Genomic DNA, 21619 nt, shown 5'->3' on the forward strand with positions numbered 1-21619 from the left:
AATGGGAGGACAGTGCGGTGTTGCCAAATCTAATAATACCAGCTGATTTGAAAATATTGTTTAGTATTTTGATTAGTGTCGTCAACAGGTGATATGGCAACGTCATACTAGCCTTGTCTTGTGATTGGCTGCCGCCAACTGCAGACTCTCGTGGTCCCGACTGTACAAATTTAGATGAACTAGAGGTTGTCCAGTGGTCGAAAACTCAACCAAAAATATGTGATGTACAGATTTTTCTATCTAAATTTGTAGATTAGTAAACAAATTTCATGCACTCTGATCAAGAGAATAATTAAAAATAGAATAAAAATGACAATACTTTGTAATCACGAATGTTTAATTTAAACAAAGATGACCTTTTTTCCAATCACAATGCATTTTAAATGGAGTACATTTTTTTAGAAATAGTTATTTTCCATCCGCTATAACAGTACCGTCAGTACCTAGTCAATGACACAGTAACAGTAACTCTACAACTAATACTCTGTAAACTGTTGCTAAGCAACTGTTTACAGCTTATTGACTCAGGAAGATTTAGCAACATGTGATTGTGATATATGTTTACTTCTACATAATATTAAGTCTTTGTTTATTTTGCTAAGTACATTTTATTTGAATATTGAATTTCAAATTGAAAGTATAAACAGTGTAAGATGGGTACTAGTAAGATTTGCTGAAAATATTAATCCACCTCCTGTGCTTGTAGATGTTAGATCCATAAGGATAATTTCAATTCATGAAATTCAAGGTATGTTGAGTGTTGCTTTTAAGTTGCAGTGCTACGTACTTATCAATATCTTCACTTAAGGTGTAGGCAGGTGATATTTTATTTTTTTATTTCTAGTCAACACTAACTTATTTTAGACCACTTTATATAGACTTTCTAATAACTCATAAATTATTAAAGTATGTAAGGAAGTACTTTATGCCATAGCTCGCTCCCTATGATGCTAAATGCAAAGTACCCATATTCAAAGTGGTATGAATTCATACCTATAATTTTCTATAACACTTATCTGTACTAAAATGGGACCAATGTGGCACTAAAATTGTAATTCAAGTATTCGAGACTCTATTGATGATAATTTATGTTAACAATAAATGTAGGTTTGATCGGGGAGCGAGCTAGGCTATTGGTAACACAGGGCTTCAGAGCCTTAGGTCCCGGAATCAAATCCCGCAACCCAATGGATTTTATTCATATGTGATAATGCTGTGACCCTCTAGGACTAGCCTGAAGTAATGTGTAAAACAGTTCAAGACCTAGCGTCCTAGGATGTGAAGGTGGGATATAAAAAACAAAGTGTAGGTTTGATAACATTATAAATAAATGGTTGGACTAACAATAGTTTGGTATTAAATTATACCAACCATACCTACAGTATATAAATGTAAATTGGCACTTTGTAGATATAAAAAAAGAATTGAAACATTAAAAAAATATTAAGAATGGACGACACGAGTCAGGAAGGAGATGCTCCTGCTAAAACCTTGACAAAGGATGGTACTGTTGAAGAGAAGAGACCTTCACTCTCAAAACTTGAAACTAGGAGATCTTCTATAATTAAAGAATCTGGATCAAAAAAGATGTCTATTGTACATGATGCAGAATCCTTAAAATCTTTAAAGGATGTAGGATCAACAAAATCAAAATCTTCAAAGGACGTAGGATCAACAAAATCAAAATCTTCGAAAGTTGGAGGAAATGAGCTGATCTTGGATGAGGAGGTTGAAATACAGTCACAGGCACTGGAGGTTTTGGATGGAAAAGAAAGTGAGCTTGATCAACCACTAAGTGTTTTGGAACCTGCACAGTTGTCTTCAGAAGAAGCTGGTGAGTAAATTATTACAAACTTATTTTAAACAGTAAACTGCTTCTAGACTTTTGTGGAAATACTTTTGTTCCCTTTCAAAATCCAGGAAATCTTCATCTTATCAGAGCAAGAAGCTTGACATATATTCATAAGTCAAATAAAATCAAAATTAAAAACATTTTGTTCCAAAGAAAAAAAAAACGGATCTTAAGAATACAGAACATACAATAAACAATACTTCCGGTGTAAATTTTGTATCGTGTAAGCCTAGCACCTAAAAGGAGTAAGTTTAGAGCGGGAATGTGAAGAGTAAATAAGTCTTAAAATTGCATGTAGTCTACATTCCAAAAAGACTCCTATAAAATACATAAAAAATATTGATTGCATATTTCAAAAATGGCAGCAAACTTAAGTGGGAAACTGTGTATTTTATGTACCATATTCATAATGTAGATGCAGTTTTAAGACTTATTTACTCTTTGCATTTTCGCAAACTTACTCGTTTAGGAGCTACACAATGCAAAATGTACACCGGGAGTAATTTTTTCCTTTAGGCTGTAACTCCTAAAAACTGTTGAGTAGCTTTATAGAAGAAATGTCAAGAATAAAAAAGGTTTTAAAATTGCATGTTCTTTCAGAGAAAATTATAAAATATAGGGTAGGCCTATTCCATAAAAAATTGCAAAGTAGGCTGTCATATTGGAAAGTAGCGGCTGAATATTACTGGGAAAAAAAGTGGTTCAGATTCCACTATAAACTGTAGGTCCCTTAGTTGCCATTGGCTGTATGGGCTATTAATTAACAGCTGTGTCTGTCTAAGGAACTTGTCAGCCTTAGTCACTATAACAAGACTACAAGTTCGCCACCACTCATCCTACACTCATATTTGGGTTAAAATAAGCAAATAGTTGCGTCCTCATCTTAAATAATTGATAATTGAAGATTTTGAAAAACTGAATTCATATTTTTAACTGCCAAAAAAAATAAAGGAATGTCTTCCATTTAAACTTTTCTCTAATTCTTACCTTTTCCAAAATCCCAATAGTGGCCTCCTTGAGTTGATCACCCTGAGGGTGTTTACAAAAGAATGCCGGGATTTTAAATGGTAATTGCATGGGAACTGATCAAGGTAACTAAACGATTTATTTATAAGTAAAATTGAGTTACTTGATTGTCCCAAATTACAGCACTTCAAAGTTTTTAAAATTTAAATAATCCTTTTTTCTGTAATCAGGTAGTTTACCGTAAAACTTAACTCCAGTAGGCCCAAAATTATTTTTTTCTCATATAAACTTAGTGTATGAGCAGGCGCTGGGATAGTATCCCGATTTATAGTAAATTGTACAAGTGGTATAATCCTAATATATGATTTTATACAAGCTGTATAAAATGGTCATAGTTGCAAGGTTTTTTAATTAAGTTGTTATTTCTTTGATGATAAATGGAGAAAGTAATGTTTGTTTGAACATTTCATATTTTGTCATACAATTCATATACATTAATATTTTTCTAAAATGATATATTGTTTAGAATAAATGTCAATTTCAAAATAGACATGAAAAATAGTACTGTACTGCATTATTAATTGTATTTAGCTTATTTTGTTAAAAGATGCAAATAAAGTCGTTTTACATACCAGGAAATGATTTTAAAATTTTATTTATCTGTTCAGATAGAGATTTTGAGGAAGTAGAGGAGGAGTATGAAGAAGAAATAGAAGAAGACGGGGAGCTGAAAACTGTTACCAAAAGGAGAACTGTAAAAGTACCCAGGAATAAGACAACACAAGAAGATTTTGAAGAGAATAAAACAAAAGTTAATATAGAGGAAGAAGAGGTAGAGGAGGAATATGAAGAAGAAATTGAGGAAGATGGGGAAGTGAGAACTGTCATGAAAAAAAGAATCATCAAAGTTCCCAAGCATGCAGAAACACTTGAACAAACATTAGAAGAAGATGAGTTTGAAGAGTATGAAGAGGAGATAGAAGATGAAAATGGTGAAAAAAAAATTGTAAAGAGGAAAATTAAAAGATTGAGTTACATAGAAAGAGAAGAGGAATATGAATCAGAAGAAGAGAATGAAAGTGGGGAGTTGGTTTTGGTAAAGAAAACAAAAATAGTAAAAATACCATTGAGAAAGTCTACACGAAAAGCGACCTTATATGAGGATGTGATTGAAAACTATGACGAGGAAATTGTAAACGAGGCAGGAGAGAAAGTTGTTGTTAGACAAAAAAGATTGGTCTCTGTGCTCAGAGCAGATTCAGTGAAAGTCAATGAATTAGACGAGCCAGATGAAAAGGAAGTGGATGAAAAAGAAGTCGAGGAAGTTGGAGACGAGGAAGTAGAGGAGGAGGAAGAGATTGAAGAGGAAGAAGAAGTAGAAGATGAAGAAACGTTGGAAGAAGCTGGAAAAGAAGAAGATGTAGATGAACAACAAACTGAGAAACCAAGAAGGAGAAGAAAAATTAAAATAGAAAAAGTAAAAGAAGGTAAGGCAACCATACAGATTAATTTATCATCATATGCATCTTTGCAATGGAAATATTTCAGAATTTTTCATTGAATAAACAGTATTATTAGGAATTACTTTTAAAGTTTTCCTATAGTAAAGAAACTGTAATGAGTTTGTAGTAATTTGCATACATATCGTTAATAGTTGAAGTATTCGTAAAACTAACCTAATCAACCCGTTAAGAGTCGGCACGTCTGCCGGCCATCTTGGATTTTCTGCCCATAACGGCAGAATTTTTTTGCTATTTTTTTGTTCATTTTAATTGTAATCATTTTGTCAAAAACTGTGATTTTTTCAACCTCTAAAACATAAATTTTAAAAATCCGAAAAGCAATTCACACAGAAAATATATTTAAGAATCACATACAATTTTATGCTTGGTAATTAAGATTACGGTGTATGATTAATATGCTTCAACGTGAACGCATTTTTTTCCTGATCAGTGCTCGGACAACCACTGTTTCGCCTGGCATCTGACGGTCAACAACAATGCAAAATTATTGACTCCTGCCGACTCTTAAAAGTTTACAGTACTTTGATGTTGTGATAACTAAGCTATTCAATTTCTATTTCCATACTATGATATGAATGGTATTAAATAAAAAAGTATAATTCCAATAGAAATGCTTAAAAACATCTATTAACAGGAGAAGATGAAGACTCGACTGATGGCAATGAGATAAAGAAACTGCGAAGAAGAAAGAAGAAGATTATAGAAAAAAGGGAGTCAACAACTACTCGGAGTACAGCAGCTTCAGAAGAGAACAAAATTGGTGAGTGGAGGAATGTAAATTTAAAAATTAATTTTTTTCACTTCTATGTATATCAACTTCACAATTCTTTGCCTGAGACCAATCAGTTTTCATTTACAGTTTGTTTTACAATAAACTCACATTGTAAAGTGGATAAAACTTCCATTATTTCTTCACTGAAAGGCAACAACCAAAAATATAGTTTAAGCCTTTTAAAGCTCACTTGCATAAGATAAAATATAGCACTCAGTTACAAAGTTTCAGTAGTAAAGTAATACCAAATATTATATAACTACATTATGATTTTGGTATTATTGATATTCAAAAGATGATATTGGTTTGTATAATTTCCATCAGCAACTTGAAGAATGACTTGATTTTAGATAAGTCACCTTCCATACTCCTAGTTCATAATAACACTATGGGACTAAAACTTGAAAGTAAAAAGGAATTATTGAAAAAAAATTTTGAAAAGTATTTGAAAATAACTTGATGGCCAATTATGGACTGACTATGATGAAGTATCTGAAACTACATAATGCAGTACTGTACCGCAACTGACTTTTTGATGATTTGTGATTGACGATGGTTCTAAATTGTGCTTAGCTATCCGTGATCATTTATTTATATGTGTTTATCAATAATTTTGTTAGGGTATATCATTGTGCTTTCAATACATGGTTCAGACTAAAGGATCATCTGGTCCTAATCACGAACAAAGTTAAACAAATCTCTTCACCCATCCTATATACTCATCTTTATTCTTTCATATTTTAGTAAAAGTACTACTGTGTAGTTATCCATCCATGATGATGATTTAGTTCTTACCGTTCAAGTTTCCAAAATTGTTTTTTGGATTTTTAAACTGTAAGATTAAACATACTTCCTTAAACACCATGGTTAAATTTATTTACTTAAAAGTTTGGCAATAACATGGCTTTTATTTTTAGAAGATGAAGATAAAGAAGATGAAGAAAAAGAAGAAGAAGACCAGGGAGATGAAGAAGAAACCATAACTGTTACGTAGGTTTGAACATATTTATTATTCTATTTTTGAGTAGGTATAATCATTTTGAATAGTAATAAAAAATCGTCCGTTCTAGAGTTGTCTTCCAAAGAAAAAGTTCTCATCGTGAGAAACTGAAGTTTGTAAGTTATTCCCTTTGCTCAGATAATTAGTAGGACATTTGGTTGGGGTTTAGTGAATGTAAATATACACAAATTATAGTACTATAGTCTGTTCACAAAATCTAGGCGGTATAAGGGGAATGTTTCCTGGGTTCCCCCACCACTTTTTTTCGCTTCATCTATCAATCAAAAATCATTTATTCCACAAAAAATATGTTACTATATATCAGCTGATCAGTTGTAGGCTGTAGTTTCAAAGTTAAGGTGAGGCGGAGGGGATGGAATCGCCTCAGCTCAAACCGCCTAAATTTTGTGAACGGAGTATAGTTAGGAAGTCATGTGTAAGAAGATAAATTAGCTTTTTTCTTTAAAAACTAATCATAGAGAGATTTATAATTTACACTGTAAAATTAATCTTGTAAAAAATAAGAACTGGGGTAAATACTGTAATCTGTTCTGTTTCAATCATATTATCATATATGAATTTTGTAATATTTTTAAATTGCTGAATCATATAAGGTCTTTTCTGATATTAACTTATGTTAACTTATTAGCTATAGATTGGGCTAAGTTACTTAAGTTATTATTGTGATGACACTCCAGTCTTTGTACTTTGTGCATTGTCCAAGATTGTACTGAGTGAATGAAGAATTTGATTAGATTTTATAAGTATAACATGATAGAAGATCTAAGAATGATCATAGATGATTTTGCAATTCCAGAATTTATGCTAAAGGAATGTTTCTGCAACTGTTTATAGATCCGAAGAAATCAAACAAGCAGAGGAAAATGCTTTAAAGGCACAACAGTTCGAGAGCTTGATGAAGTTAAGAACTGAACATCAAACTTTGAGAAAGAGAACTCTCTTCTTGACATCCAAGCTAATCCAGTACTTCAGAAAACAGAAGGTAAGCTATATTTTGTTGAATCAGGATATTCTGTAATTAGAATAGCTCTCAAATTAAGTTATTTTAAGAGCCTTTGCCAAGTTTCCTTCTTGAAGCAATTTTCCTCTGTTATCCTCAAGGTGGTTTGAAAGTAGTTTGTAAAGCTTACTTCTGACTTTGCTTGGTTTCTCATCAGTTAGTTAGTGCAAGATGGTGGACAAGTGGATAAGTTGTTAGCATTTCTTGTACAAGAGTAAATCTCCTAATCTTGGAGGATTGTGAGGTTTTACAAAGAAGGTTACTTAAAGTAAGCGTAACGGATACCACAGTACTTCTTAATTTCAGGAAAAGCAGTTCAAGTGGTTGTAGGTCTGTCAGGATTCAAATAGCTTCTTTTGTGGAAAATCGTGAGTTAAAGCGAGAAGATTGTTGTCTTTAATTGTTGACTATTTTAAGTTTCTCTGCACATCGATCCCTACAGATGGACCACCTGTTCACGGATGTAAGGGATGATACGGAGGCAGAACAACGGTTTCTGCGGAAACTTGCGGAATTCCACGAATGCAATCAACGCATGTCAGAAGAAAAGACCAGAATCAATTCAGGTAAAGAGCCTCAAATATTAAGAAACTTAACTTATAGGAATCATTATGCTATTATTTTTTAGTTACAGGTCCTTTTTCTACTGTTGATGGCATTTGGCTCTTAATGTCTTTAATTTAATCATTGATGCACATTTTGCACATCACTTTATTATTTTATATTGTCGACTTTGCTTGAAAGCAATTAAAACTAAAATATCCTAAGTGAAATTTTCAGATGGAGATACATCAGCAATGTATGGAATTTTACTTGGTTGTTTTAATCAAAAACTGGCCCAGAATCTTACGATTTTGTTTAAATTAGTCTAAAATGATTCAATCAGAATTTGATCTCGTAAATTAAAAGTAAATGATATTTTGATGTCATAATTATTATCACTGAAAAATTCAAGGATATTATTGATTTTTATAGTTTAATCTATACAGGGTGTCTCAGACCACCCGTCTGGCTTCTATATCTCCAATATGAAAGCAAATGGAAACCTAATTGCAGCTGGAACCCCCTATTTTGACCCAAAGGAATTCAGCTAAATTATTTTCAAACCAAAAAAGCACCTCAAATGGCACATTTTGGGGGTGGGGGTGGTTTTTGGGAAATTTTCAAATGTAAAGGGGGGTTGTTTTATACCTCATTTTAAAGGTCCTTGAGTACTGAGTATTTTAGTGGGAAAAGTTTTAAATTATTTTCATCCCTATTTACAGAGTGTCCAAAAACGTACAAAAAATTGACCTTTGAACTACTTTTCACTGCAAAGAGGTGGAATTTCGAACTCTTTGCAGTGAAAAGTAGTTCAAAGGTCTATTTTTGTATGTTTTTGAACACCCTGTAAATAGGGATGAAAATAATTTAAAACTTTTTCAAAACAAAAAAAATAAAATAAAATAAAAAACTCAGGACTCAAGGACCTTTAAAATGAGGTATAACATGACCCCCCTTTACGTTTGAAAATTTCCCAAAAAACACCCCCTTCCCCCAAAATCTGCCCTTTAGGGTGCTCTTTTGGTTTTGAAAATAATTTAGCTGAATTCCTTGGTGTCAAAATAGGGGGTTCCAGCTGCAATTAGGTTTCCATTTACTTTCATATTGGAGATATAGAATCCGGCCGGGGGGTCTGAGACACCCTGTATATTTTGGATTGGATTGACTCGTAGACTTTGAGAAAACTTAAAAGTTTAATAGTTTTGTACACCTCCCACTCATGTCTGAAAATTAGCATTTCAACACTGACAGTGAAAATAAACCACTGTAATATCATTGAGTATACACGTAGAGTAGACACTCTATGGGGGCTACCATTACCTGAACAGCACTGTTACTGTTGCAGAGTAGCGTCAGCGGCCCGATCTGCGGGCCACCTCGGGCATGTCGGTAAGTCTTTTTCGTTGATTTTTATTATTGCGTTTATTGCAAAGTTGTAAAATTTTGTTTTTGTTGATGAAATTTGTTTGGTCATAGTTTTGTCGTTTTATGATGCATTTTTAATACTAAATTAATAATCTAAAGGTGCTTAGTGTCGCACTGCACTATTGGCCAACTACCGCGACCTAACCGTCAGTGTCCCAAACTACCTACTGCCAAAATCAGTAACAACTATTAGCACTTTCTGACCCCTCGTATACGTGTATACTCAATGATAATATATATAACACACAACAAGTAAGCATGGTCATTGTCAATGTAAACAAATTTACAGTAAATAATGTTGTTTCCATGGAAACATTTAATTTCATCATTCAATTATTAACACAAAAGTTAGTGCAGTTTGATAGCTTGAAAATCATTATAAACAGAGGAAAACTCTTTATGAAAAGAAAATCCCAAACCAAGATAAGATCCAAACAATTCAAAATAATAAGGAGACAGTTTTCTTTTAAGGAAATTAATACAATGGACTAATAGGATGTCTCAAGTACATAAACTGTCCAAAGAAGATAAATGGGACATTCTGATTCAATGGTCATTGAGGAAAAAAGAAGTTGCTTCGAAAAAAGATTTAAGGTAGACAAGGTGAATGAGTTACACAGTGTGAAGAAGGCTCAGAGAACTCAAGGAACAAACAAAAACTAGCAAAGGAGGCAAGAAGTAGCAGAAGTTAAAGAACATAAAGAATTGAGGAAGAAGAAGAGGAAGCAGAGAACACAAACTGGGGAGTGAGAAAAACAATGAAGATATTGAAGAAGTTCTTATTAATATGTACTATGAGTGTGTAGTATGTAATCTAGTTTTAAGTATCTTTATGTACGGTACAGTATTATCCAGCATTGTAAGTCAATACTATGTAACTTAGTATCTAGTATCTTGTTATATGAGGTCTGATTATCAGGCCGGCCATTCCGAGGTAAGTTTGTATGGTTTCTTACCTCACTCCAGGCAAATGCCGGAATGGTTCCCTCAAGGGCCATACCCCGCCAGGCAGAATGGAATATTGGACTTGTTCCTAGCTCTGTTTGGTCTGTCAAAACCCCAATAAGTAAACTTTACTAAAAATAAACAAAACTTTTAGTTATTACAATTTTTTTTTGTTTTTGATATTAGTCTTTAATGAATAGTAAAATATAAAAAAGTTATATTTGTATCTTCGAATAAATAAAAACTGCAACCGTTTAAAAAAACTTCTAAAAGTACATTTCAACAATTTTGTTTCAAATTTCAAAAACAATTCAATGCAAACCAATGTTTTAAATTTTGTTTTTAGCGAAGAAAATAAGTCTTGGAACTCCAACTACATTCCATAAAGACCATAAAATACACAGTTTTCCACTTTTCAAGTTTGCGGCCATTTTGGAAAATGGCCGCCATTTTTGAAATAATAGAATTAATATTTTTAACGAATTTTATGGTCTTTTTGGAATGTGGATGCTATTTTAAGACTTATTTGACTTATTTACTCTTCAAATTTTTGCTATAAACCTACTTGTTTAGGAGCTACCAAAAAAAAAAATGTACATAAAAATGTATGTAAAATGTACACCAGAAGTCATTTTCCCATAGGCTGTAATTCCTAAACGAGTGGGTTTATCGAAAAAATGTCAAGAATAAAAAGGTTTTTAAATTGCATGTCCCATCCGAAAACATGATAAAATATAGGTTGTTCCATAAGAAATTTCAAAGCTGGCCGCCATTATGGAATGAATTTCGTAAAACCAAAATCATATTTTTAACTGCCACAAAAAATAAAGGAATGTCCCCCATTTAAAGATTTCTCTAATTCTTAGCGTTTCTGATATCCCAATGGTGGCCTCCTTGAGTTGATCACCCTGTATATACAGGGTGTTTCAGTAAAGCGTAGCGGGCTATGCAGAATCAGAATCTACATGCAAAAATAAGTTGAAAATGTCTAATAACATTTTTTTTATTTCGGCTTAGTTTAGCCGTAGTCCGCCATTTTATATTTTTTTGAAAATAATTAATTTCTCAAAAGCCCTTGGAGATATTTTTATTAAACTTAGTATAAACTTTAAGTCTACAGATATAAACATTCTCCAAAAATATCTTTGATCAGGCTCATCAAATTTCAAAATGGCGGCCATTTAAAATTTTAAAAGTAAAATTCCATGAAAACCAGCTATTAACACAAAATTTTAAATGACCGCCATTTTGAAATTTGATGAGCCTGATCAAAGATATTTTTGGAGAATGTTTACACCCGTCGGTTGACTTAAGGTTTATACAAAGTTTCATAAAAATATCTATACAAGAGTGAAAATTTAAAAACGTACGTTTTCATGTCCCTGGCCTTTTACTTCATAGATACTGGATTTGTAGTTTATTATTATGTGTTTTAATATTTTTTGGGACGGGGGCAACATGTTACACACATTTATTTGGTTTTAAACAGGTTCTAGGTATTTTTTTCGTATTTTTAAAGTCTCGAAATTCACGACCATGACGTGTCCCTAGGGTACATTTTCCAACTTTCACGCTGTTTTTAGACTAATTATTCATGCCAAAATATATAAAGCCATATTTTTATGTCATCAATGGTTATAAAACCTTCAAAAAAGGAGCATATTATAATTTTATTGTCATTACAAACTGACTACCATGACAAAATAAGTCTGTCCCTCGATTTGGCGTCACGACCATTTGGGGAAAATTTTCAACTTTGGAGCACGACAGTGGCAAGCCTGGCGTCGATGGAGTCAGTTGGTTTTAGAGACTAGTTCGGGGTGTACGTCAGGATTGTAGTGCCGGTCGTTTCGAGTTGAAAGGAGGAATTACAAGATTAATAAAGGAAAGATTGTGTTTTTTGTAATTTTGGTGTGTCCATGACCGTACGTAGTCATTCGATGAAGTAGACATGGTGTTAATTTTTGTTTATAAGATATTTCAATTGCTAGATTAACCTAGAAGTCCACTTTGTATCCTCGAACATGAGGTGCAGGGCTACCGCCAGAACAGAGCCAAATAACTCGTAATTTCACGACCAAAGTTTCACGACCATCGCGGGTTTTTTCACGACCAATCCAGCCTTATGGATTATAGTGTGTTTGGTCGTGACAATAACTTTAATATAATTGTAAATTGAACAGTTTAGTGCAATTGAAACACATATTTTTATTATAACTAACAGGATAATTGAAGGATTGTTTGGAAAGATTTAGATTATTCCAGACAATTCACGACCGTACCGCTTGTCCCTGACCATCACGTTTATGATTTCTATCATAAAAATTTCAAAAATTAAAATATCGTCATATTTCAATGTTTTATACACAAACGAAGCACACCTCTATACAAACATAACGATTTTTCGGGTCTCAGGTAAGTTTTTTCGGAGTTATACTAACTTAAAAAGATTTTATTGGCTTTTTTTCAATTTTTTGAGCTTTTTCATTTTTTTCTAGAAAGACCATATATACCAAAAGCTCAGTGACCTTTTTATTGTATAATGGTCATAAAAGTAAATTAGATTATAGCAAAACATAGTTATAAAAATAATATTAACTATTTTTAATATTCATTTAAACGTCTGTTATGGTCGTGACAGGATTTTGTGTTTTTCCACTAAAGATGCTCTTTTAAAAAGAAACTACCAAACATATTGCGTTACCATGGACATTTTATGAAACTTCAAATGTTAATGAAATAAAAAAAATAATAAAAGTTTTGAAAAAAGGGGAAAAAAATTTGCAAAGTGCTTTTCCTGAAAACGTACGTTTTTAAATTTTTACTCACAAGGGATTTTGAGTTATTCATTATTTTCAACAAAATACAAAACGGCGGATTACGGCTAAACTAAGCCGAAATCGAAAAAAGGTTATTCAACATTTTCGCCTTACTTTTACATGTAGAATCTGAATCTGTATAGCCCGCTACGCTTTACTGAAACACCTTGTATATTAAATCCAGTAACATGGAGAGTGGTTTTATGTATCACTGCTTAAACAGTAGAATATTGACTATCCAACCTAAAACAACTGCAGCAAGGTAGGATAAATTAAAAAATAAAATAAAAACCAGCGTAAGAGTACGTGTTAAAAACAAAGTTTTACATTGCACAATTTAAACTAAATTTCCGTTTCATAATAATGTAATAAACATACTAAACTCAAACACCCTCGCCACATCAAACATATATGCAGACCCAGTAGTGATTAAGCAGATTAAACAATACTTTGATTGCGAGTTGTTTTTTTGTTAATTTTTTAGAATGGGAGACACAGAGAACAGTGAATGAAGAGTTGAATGCGGAAATGAAACAGTCTCTTGAGGAACTAATGACTATGAAGAGAGAAGTTGCGGCAAAACTAATAGATCCACGAACAGGCCGGACGGTTCAACATGACAAGGTAACATCTGAGATTACTGTATAAATGGATTAGTAGGCTACAAAAAAATATTCTGATTATGCTTTGAAATAATACACACTGCACTGACTGTTTTGAATCTTATTTGAATCTTATTTTGTGAGATTGATATACTTATTCACATTTATTTTTATTTATTGTGTTTACAGTTCTGTCTTCTGTTTGAATTCCTTGACCAGACCATTAAATTGAACCTAACAGTCTATGGCGACAATAATAAAAACAGATTATTAGACAATGATAAAATTGTCTCCCAGGATGTGTAGCACTCCCAGGTCCAGCTTCCAGCCTATTTCATTGGCTGGATTTTAAATAAAACGATTTTAAGCTCCCTATGAATGTAGAAAGCAGCTAAATGTAGTTACCTCTGGCACCTATTCGTCTGGATGTCTTTTGGAATCCAGTTAATGAGCTAGAATTGTTCTTTAACTAAGGTAGTTAACAAGTAATTATGTAATAAGAAATGGATGAAAGGATTCATCTAGCTCGATAGTGGCATAGATTAAACATACGGATTATGTTTAATATGGTAGTGGTTATCTCAAAAATTAAATCAATTTAAATTAAGTTTCTACACATCCGCAGGCTTTGGAAGACCTTCTTAACCGTCAAGAGCAACAGATGAAACAGCTAAGTGAATGTCGGTTGGTCAAAATAAAACTGGGACGAAGAATAGAGATGAAGCGAGCAGAAGGACAGATGGATGACTCGGGAGGCGACTTTAAACTGATGGATTATGAAAAACTCGCCAGCCTCAAAGAATATTACACGGACAAAATAACTGAGAGGTTTGTGGTTAGATTACTGGTTCAGGGCAGGATTACTGTGAGCATCAGTGTTTTCTTAACGGTAAACGCAAATGTATCAAATAATTGTCTAAGTTATAAAACAATATTCTTTTATTTGTACTGATTTTCTGTGTACGTTAATATACTTTCTTGTAAAAAATATGTGAAAGAGGAACATTATAATGGATCACTTTATTTCTAGAAAATATGTTGGACTTTCAACAGAGTTCAAATAAGTTCAATGAGGATTTGCAATACAGTACTTGAGATTAAATCAAATCAAATAATAAATCAAAATACCTTTATTCTCTATCGCTTCTCAGTACAATACTGGGATTACAGAATAACTCACGTCACTAAAACTAAATATTTACAAGTCATTAAAACAGTTAAAAAATTGTAATTACTTACTTGAGACAAGGACACATTTTCTGTGTAAATTTTTAAGCTGAATGTAAATCATCCAATGTTGGTGTATAATGGAAGTTTTGTATAACTTTGTTACTGACTAAGATTTACTGGACATTAGTCAGGACCATCTACATCTTCTATATATTAATAAGCAATCATGTTTCTTTAAAACCTTTTTTCTCAGCTCGTGTGCATCGCAGGGAAAATTTGTGCATACTGTTAGAAAGATATTTTCCTCTAGATGTGCAGAATCCCTTTATAAATTAAAATAGGCTCAAAAATAAGCACAACAAATTAATTTTAAATTAAAAAAAAAAATTAAAATGGGCCTTATGGGTTGCCATGCTGGTGAAGAAATAATAACAAAATATAAAGAGAAAATCAAAACAAATGGAAGAAATGTCAATCACATGTTGTATTTACAGTGTGGGGTGAAAATAGAGAAGTCTGCACATTACATATTTTTGGTCGAATTTTCGACAACGAGACGGCCTCTAGTAATATTAAAAGCATGATTATCAGGAACAGCTGAGTCCAGTTTCAAATTATAAAATGTTGTTTTTTATAAAAAAAATGTCTCTGATTTCTGAAAGCACAACTGTTTTCTCATCAGGATCAAACTATAGTTCGGCCGCTTAGAAAACGACCTGCGAGCTAATGCTAAACCAATGCTGGAGGTGGTCGCTTTCTAAGCGGCCGAACTATAGTTTTGTTTTGATGCTAAGACGAGATCTAAAATCTACCCTATCGTTAATGAACTATAACCGTCCAAAAAAAGCTTTAAATAATATTATTATTCTTTTCAAAACAACACAATTCTTGGAAATATGATCCTATTTTATTCCTTAATTTTACAGAGACATTGAGATTGGAGAGGTAAAACTCAAAATAGACATGATGGAAGACAATCTAAACGTGATTAAAGACCAGTTGAAACGGAGAGAAGACGAGATGGAGAAGGAACGGATGAAGTTACAGCTGATCACTTCGGATTTAAATTCGGTAACTCACATTAAATTAAAGTAGAAAGACTAAGTAAATCAGTCAAGATTCACTCTTTAGATAAACTTTGTCACTTATGTGTCACTTACTAACACCAAACACGTTGCATGTGTACCGAATTAAAAATAAATTAACCTAATTGTTTTACAGAGGAGGGAGAATCTGAATAAAATCAAAACTACGAAACACAAGACGGAGAGGAGTACAGTGAAGATCAAACAACAGTCAGGGCTGTTGGCGTATCCGACATTGCTCAAAGACTACGAAGAGAAATCTCAACATTTAGCTGATCTGAGGACACAAACAGACCGACTGAAGCAGCAGTATCGGCAAGGACTGGAACGGATACGTAAATTAAAGGAAATGGTGAAGAAGAAGACGGAAGCCAAGTATTCTGTAGCATCTTCTGTAAGTTCAGTGTGACATGAACGTTATTGGCAGTATTTCTCGGACATTAAATAAACGGGTGACTTTATTGTTGGTTTTATTTAATTGCTAATGTGGCCGTTGTAGATGAGGATTGGATTCAGGTTAGTTACCAAACAAAATGGATAATTGAATTGAACATAAATTATACGAGTACAATAGCAAAGATATGGGGAATTTGTTGGGATTGCATGCTTAATTCTTGAATTAAAGCACAATTGTATTTATATTATACACAATTTAGACTAGTTCAATGTTAATGACAGCAAGTGGATAAAAGAAGATTACATCTTTATTACCAAAATAAACATTCCTTGGTTAAAAATTTATCAGAGGCAAAGAATTTACTAATCTTTTTACCAGTTTTTTGTGAATCTTGTACAGTACGAGCTGTCATACCCTTTAGTCTATCTTGACTTCATATGATTTAGTTAATAATTCAAATAAGGTCAAGACAGATGATAACTTTTTTCAATGTTTACATTTTACTTTATTATAGTTAATCATAACAATTTTCAATAAAAGAGTTTCTTCAAATGTGTGCTTATTATGAACTCTAATTCAAAGTCACAACAATTATTTGGCGACGAAGGAAAAACAGAATAATTACATGTAAGATTACTAAATTTTTCAGAATTTGTGTTCAAATTATTTTGTATTCAAAATGAATGCAGATCAGTTCAATCAATTCCTTACCATCTTTCAAGAACAACAAAGACAACAGCAAGAAAACCAGAACAAGTTTATTAAAGAAGTATTAGAAACTGTCTTAAAACAGAATGATCAACAGACTGAGATACCTCGGGTCAACTACTCAAATGTGGCTCCTTTTGAAAACTATGATCCAAAGAAAGAAAAATTTACATGTTACCTAGAACGTTTTGAAAACTATTACACCATGAAAGGCCTAACAGACTCAACTAAGATTGGACAGCTACTGTGCATCTCTATCGGCAGTGATCATTATAACAATCTTAATTCTTTTCTAGGCCCCGAGAAACAATTGAAAAGTCTCAACTATGATGAGCTTATCACAGCATTCAAGCAGTTATTGATTCCTAAGAAGAACGTTGTAGTATCTCAACACTATTTTCTAAATGTATTTCAAAAAGAACACCAATCAATAACAGAATTCGTGGCTTCCCTACAACGTGATATTGCTGAGTGTGAATTTTCTGTCAAGTGTTCATGTGACCAGACAGTTTCAATTGCCGAAGTTTTCCTGAGAGCCCAGTTTATTCGAGGTTTGCGAGATGACTGGCTACGAGAACAAATTCTACAGTCAACTGAAACTACTTTTGAAGGAATCCTTACCAGAGCAATTGCCCTCGAAGCATCAAAAATTGAATCCAGGGAACTGTCTAAACGTTCACATTCAAGTAATGCAAATTTCAATATATGTGACGATGTGAATAAAGTTTCACATAAAGCAAGGAAATCTCAATTCCAAACCGGTAATCGACCTTCCAGACAGCAACAGGGTCACTCCTCACACTCTCGAAAACGTCCAGATCTGAAATCTCTTGGAATTGGTAATCTTTGCTTCAGGTGTGGAAAAGACAATCACCAAGCATCCGAGTGCCGCACCGACAAATCTAAGCTCAAGTGCAACAAATGTAACAAGCAAGGACACATATCTAAAGTGTGCATTTCGACCCTTATCGCAGAACAGAAGAAAATCAATTCTCCCAGTGCAGCCAACTACATCCAGTGCTGTTCTCCTACAGAGTCTACATCGAAATTTTCTGATTACGGACTAAATAAAGTAACTAATGTCAATTCAAGCCCGAAGTTACTAGATCTGTTTGAAGTAAATAACGATTCAGACAAATACATGATCACAGTTAATCTCAATGGTAAACCACAACAATTCGAAGTAGACACAGGAGCAAAATTCTCACTTCTAGCTAAAAATGATTTCGACAAACTCAAATTGGACATTCCATTGGAAACAACTAACATTGCTTTCAGAACTTACTCAGGTAATATTATCAAACCTGAAGGGAAAGTGAAAATAAATGTTACTTACTGTGGACGTTGCGTCAAAGAGGAACTCCACATTGTTCCAACAGGACACGAAGCACTCTTGGGACGTCAATGGATAAGAGCCCTAGGAATCGAACTGAACAAATTGAATGAAGACACAAATCAAAGCACTCAAATTTCCCAAATCAAAAGAATCCAGTCTCCTGAAGAAATCTTTCAGTCTTTTTCCAACATTTTTGAAGAGAAAATTGGATGCGTTCCAGACTTCAAAGTGTCATTACAGCTTCGAAATGGTGCAAAACCTATTTTTGTTAAGGAACGAAATGTCCCACATGCTTTAACCGACCGAGTGAACAAGGAATTGGACACACTGGAAAATGAAGGGATCATTTCACCTGTAGAGGCCAGCGATTGGGGATCGCCACTGGTTGTCATTCCTAAACCAGACGGTGGTGTCCGCCTCTGCGTCGATTACAAATGCGGTGTCAACGAGCGTCTAATTCAAGCAAATCATCCTATAAGGCGTATTGATGATGTTATTGACAGTTTGCGCAATTCAAAATACTTTTGCAAACTTGACCTCTACAAAGCCTATTTACATCTCCAGGTGGATGAAGAATCTAGCATGATACAGACAATGACGACTCACAGAGGTACTTATAGAGTACATAGACTCAGTTTTGGCATCAAAACTGCACCATCAGAATTCAACCGCATACTCTCTCAGATCTTAAAGGGGTTACGTACGACAGAAGCATATTTTGATGACATTATTGTGCATGGTTCGACCATTGAAGAATGCAGTGAAAATTTACAAGCCTGTCTACAGAGACTCTCTGATTACAATTTACATGTCAACAGAAACAAATGCTCATTTTTTCAAGAAAAAATTGAGTATTTAGGACGAGTCGTAGAGTTCAACAAAATTAGTAAATCTCCAACGAAAATTCTAGCAGTCCAACAGATGCCTCGCCCGTCCAATACTGAAGAGGTCAAACGTCTACTCGGACTTGTGTCGTACTACTCACGTTTCATCCCTGATGCTTCAACTATCACATATCCTCTGCGACGTCTGTTACAGAAAAATATGAAATGGGAATGGAATTCATCCTGTGAAGCAGCATTTTTACAAATCAAATCAGAGCTCTGCAGTGATCGAGTTCTCGTACCATTCGATCCGGCTCTCCCTCTAGTACTAACTACAGACGCCAGCCCTACAGGACTTGCAGCCGTGCTTAGTCATGTCACAGAAGGAGAAGAAAAGCCCATTGCATATGGTTCTCGTTCTCTTACAGTTTCTGAAAGAAATTACAGTCAATTAGACCGTGAAAGCCTCGCTATTATTTTTGGCGTGTCACATTTCTACTATTACCTTTTTGGGACTCACTTCACACTAGTAACTGACAATGCACCCATTTCACGGATTTTCCAGCACAACAAAGCACTCCCTCAAATGACATCAGGACGTTTACTCCGATATGCATCTTACTTATCCGGGTTCAACTACACATTAAAATTCAAACCTGGCAAGGAAAATGAAAATGTTGACTGCCTCTCAAGAGCTCCACTTCAGCAAGTAAATTCGACTGTTGATGAAATCATTGCCAATGAAGTCAACCAAGTATACGAACAAATGATTTTCGAGATGTCAGATGAACACATAACCGCTTCAACAATAAGGAGTGAAACAGAAAAGGATCCAGACTTATCAAGAATTGTAAAAGATCTAAAAAACAAGTCTGATGAAACAGAATATACATTGGTTGACGGGATTTTATTTCGCCAAGATTGTGTAATTATTCCAAGAAGCTTACGACCATCAATCTTAAATGAACTTCATTATACCCACCTAGGTATAACAAAAATGAAACAGCTGGCCCGCCGCTACGTCTACTGGCCCAGTATCGACAAAGAAATAGAACGTATTGTCAGAGGATGTGAAAAATGTGCTCTCACTTGTCACAGCCCTCCCAAAGTTCCAGTACATCCCTGGGATACACCACAAGAGAATTGGGAAAGGGTTCATATCGACTATGCAGGACCGCTTGATAATACATATTTTCTCATGTGTGTTGATGCAAAATCTAAATGGGCGGAGGTGAAAATCATCAAAGACTCACCTACTAGTGCGAACTGCGAACACAATTAATCTTTTAGAAGGAATTTTCTCATGTCATGGATATCCTCAAGTACTCATTTCAGATAATGCTACCATTTTCAAAAGTGATATTTTTCAAAATTACTGCAAAACAAACGGTATTTTCCAGAAATTCATCGCTCCAGGGCATCCGGCAACAAACGGTTTAGCCGAGAGATCAATCCAAACACTAAAGAATCGCCTGAAAGCAGTCTCAACTGACCAAACTCCAATCCAAACCAAAATTCAAAATATTTTACAAAGGTACAGAGCAACACCGCTAGCTTGTGGTCAGTCCCCGGCGGAACTCTACCTGCACAGAAAAATAAGGATAAGACTAAATGCCATTTTCCCGTACAAACCTCAACCTTCAACTACACAGTCTTCACCTGCACGTTCACTATATGTGGGGGAGAGGGTACAGGTCAAACTTTTCATCAATAATAAAAACATATGGCAGTTTGGTCAAGTAAAGAAGAGGCTTGGGAAAATACACTATCTCGTAGTTCTCGACTCATCTGATAGAATCCTGAAGAGGCACATCAATCAACTACGCCCAACGCTGGTACAGAGTCCAAAAACTAAAAATGTTACATTCGGACCAACGCAGTTGTTTGATGTTCCCAGAATTCCAAGACGACCAGAAATACATAGGAATCCAGATCCAGTTGCAGCTCCAGAACCAAGGCAACCAGAAGAACAATCTCCAGCAGAAAGAGCTCAAGCTGAGAATGTCATACCACAACGTGAGCAAGCTGATAATACCAACGCCAGACCACAGCGTAAGCGTCACATGCCCTCAAGATTTAGAGACTACCAGATTTGATTGAAAAAGATTGCTCTTAATTAGTGGGGAAGACTGTCATATCCTTTAGTCTATCTTGACTTCATATGATTTAGTTAATAATTCAAATAAGGTCAAGACAGATGATAATTTTTTTCAATGTTTACATTTTACTTTATTATAGTTAATCATAACAATTTTCAATAAAAGAGTTTCTTCAAATGTGTGCTTATTATGAACTCTAATTCAAAGTCACAACACGAGCATTGGCTCCTTCCCACTCAGATAAGACTGTTATCCAAGGCAAGCCCTTGCAGTGTGTTCAATCCTGAGAAAATTTAATAGCTGTTTGATGGTTCGAAACTGGACCCAGCTATTCCTGATCATTGGGCTTTAAATAAACTAGTTGTTACCCACTGGCTTCGCCCAAGGCCCCACTAGAAAAACAGGCCATGCTACAGCGCGGGCAGCGCAACACTACGCCGAGCAGCGCAACACTACGTCACAGTGGTGGATAGCTGTACTAAACTCTTACCATTACAATCTTACAAACAGCCAGCTTGTTTATTTACCTAAA

At 34.2% G+C, this 21619-nt stretch overlaps 2 protein-coding genes across 2 annotated transcripts; both read left to right on the plus strand.

Moving 5' to 3' along the window:
• Positions 1–1421: 1421 nt before the first annotated feature.
• On the plus strand, positions 1422–16201 carry LOC129003752 (trichohyalin-like). Its single transcript, XM_054432048.1, has 10 exons — positions 1422–1834; positions 3487–4305; positions 4976–5101; positions 6031–6103; positions 6969–7116; positions 7577–7700; positions 13351–13490; positions 14094–14296; positions 15565–15709; positions 15860–16201. The coding sequence occupies exons 1-10, from the start codon at positions 1450–1452 to the stop codon at positions 16130–16132; spliced, it is 2436 nt and encodes an 811-aa protein (XP_054288023.1). The 5' UTR covers positions 1422–1449; the 3' UTR covers positions 16133–16201.
• Positions 16202–16799: 598 nt separating this feature from the next.
• LOC129003753 (uncharacterized protein K02A2.6-like) lies at positions 16800–21084 on the plus strand. Its single transcript, XM_054432049.1, has 2 exons — positions 16800–20102; positions 20389–21084. Exons 1-2 carry the CDS (start codon positions 16800–16802, stop codon positions 21082–21084), a joined length of 3999 nt encoding a protein of 1332 aa, XP_054288024.1.
• The last annotated feature ends 535 nt before the right edge of the window (positions 21085–21619 follow it).

The sequence above is a fragment of the Macrosteles quadrilineatus genome, unplaced genomic scaffold (genome assembly GCF_028750875.1).
Source record: "Macrosteles quadrilineatus isolate MER2022 unplaced genomic scaffold, UCM_ALF_1.0 Scaffold_9__3_contigs__length_116548681, whole genome shotgun sequence".
Taxonomy (NCBI): domain Eukaryota; kingdom Metazoa; phylum Arthropoda; class Insecta; order Hemiptera; family Cicadellidae; genus Macrosteles; species Macrosteles quadrilineatus.

Bases quoted from the DNA above. Each gene is read 5' to 3' on its own strand.
- LOC129003753 (XM_054432049.1), top strand. From the start codon at position 16,800: ATGAATGCAGATCAGTTCAATCAATTCCTTACCATCTTTCAAGAACAA. The intron at 20,103-20,388 runs GTACATCCCTGG...GGTATTTTCCAG, and splicing joins ACAGCCCTCCCAAAGTTCCA to AAATTCATCGCTCCAGGGCA.
- LOC129003752 (XM_054432048.1), top strand. From the start codon at position 1,450: ATGGACGACACGAGTCAGGAAGGAGATGCTCCTGCTAAAACCTTGACA. The intron at 6,104-6,968 runs GTAGGTTTGAAC...AACTGTTTATAG, and splicing joins GAAGAAACCATAACTGTTAC to ATCCGAAGAAATCAAACAAG. The intron at 7,701-13,350 runs GTAAAGAGCCTC...TTAATTTTTTAG, and splicing joins AAAGACCAGAATCAATTCAG to AATGGGAGACACAGAGAACA.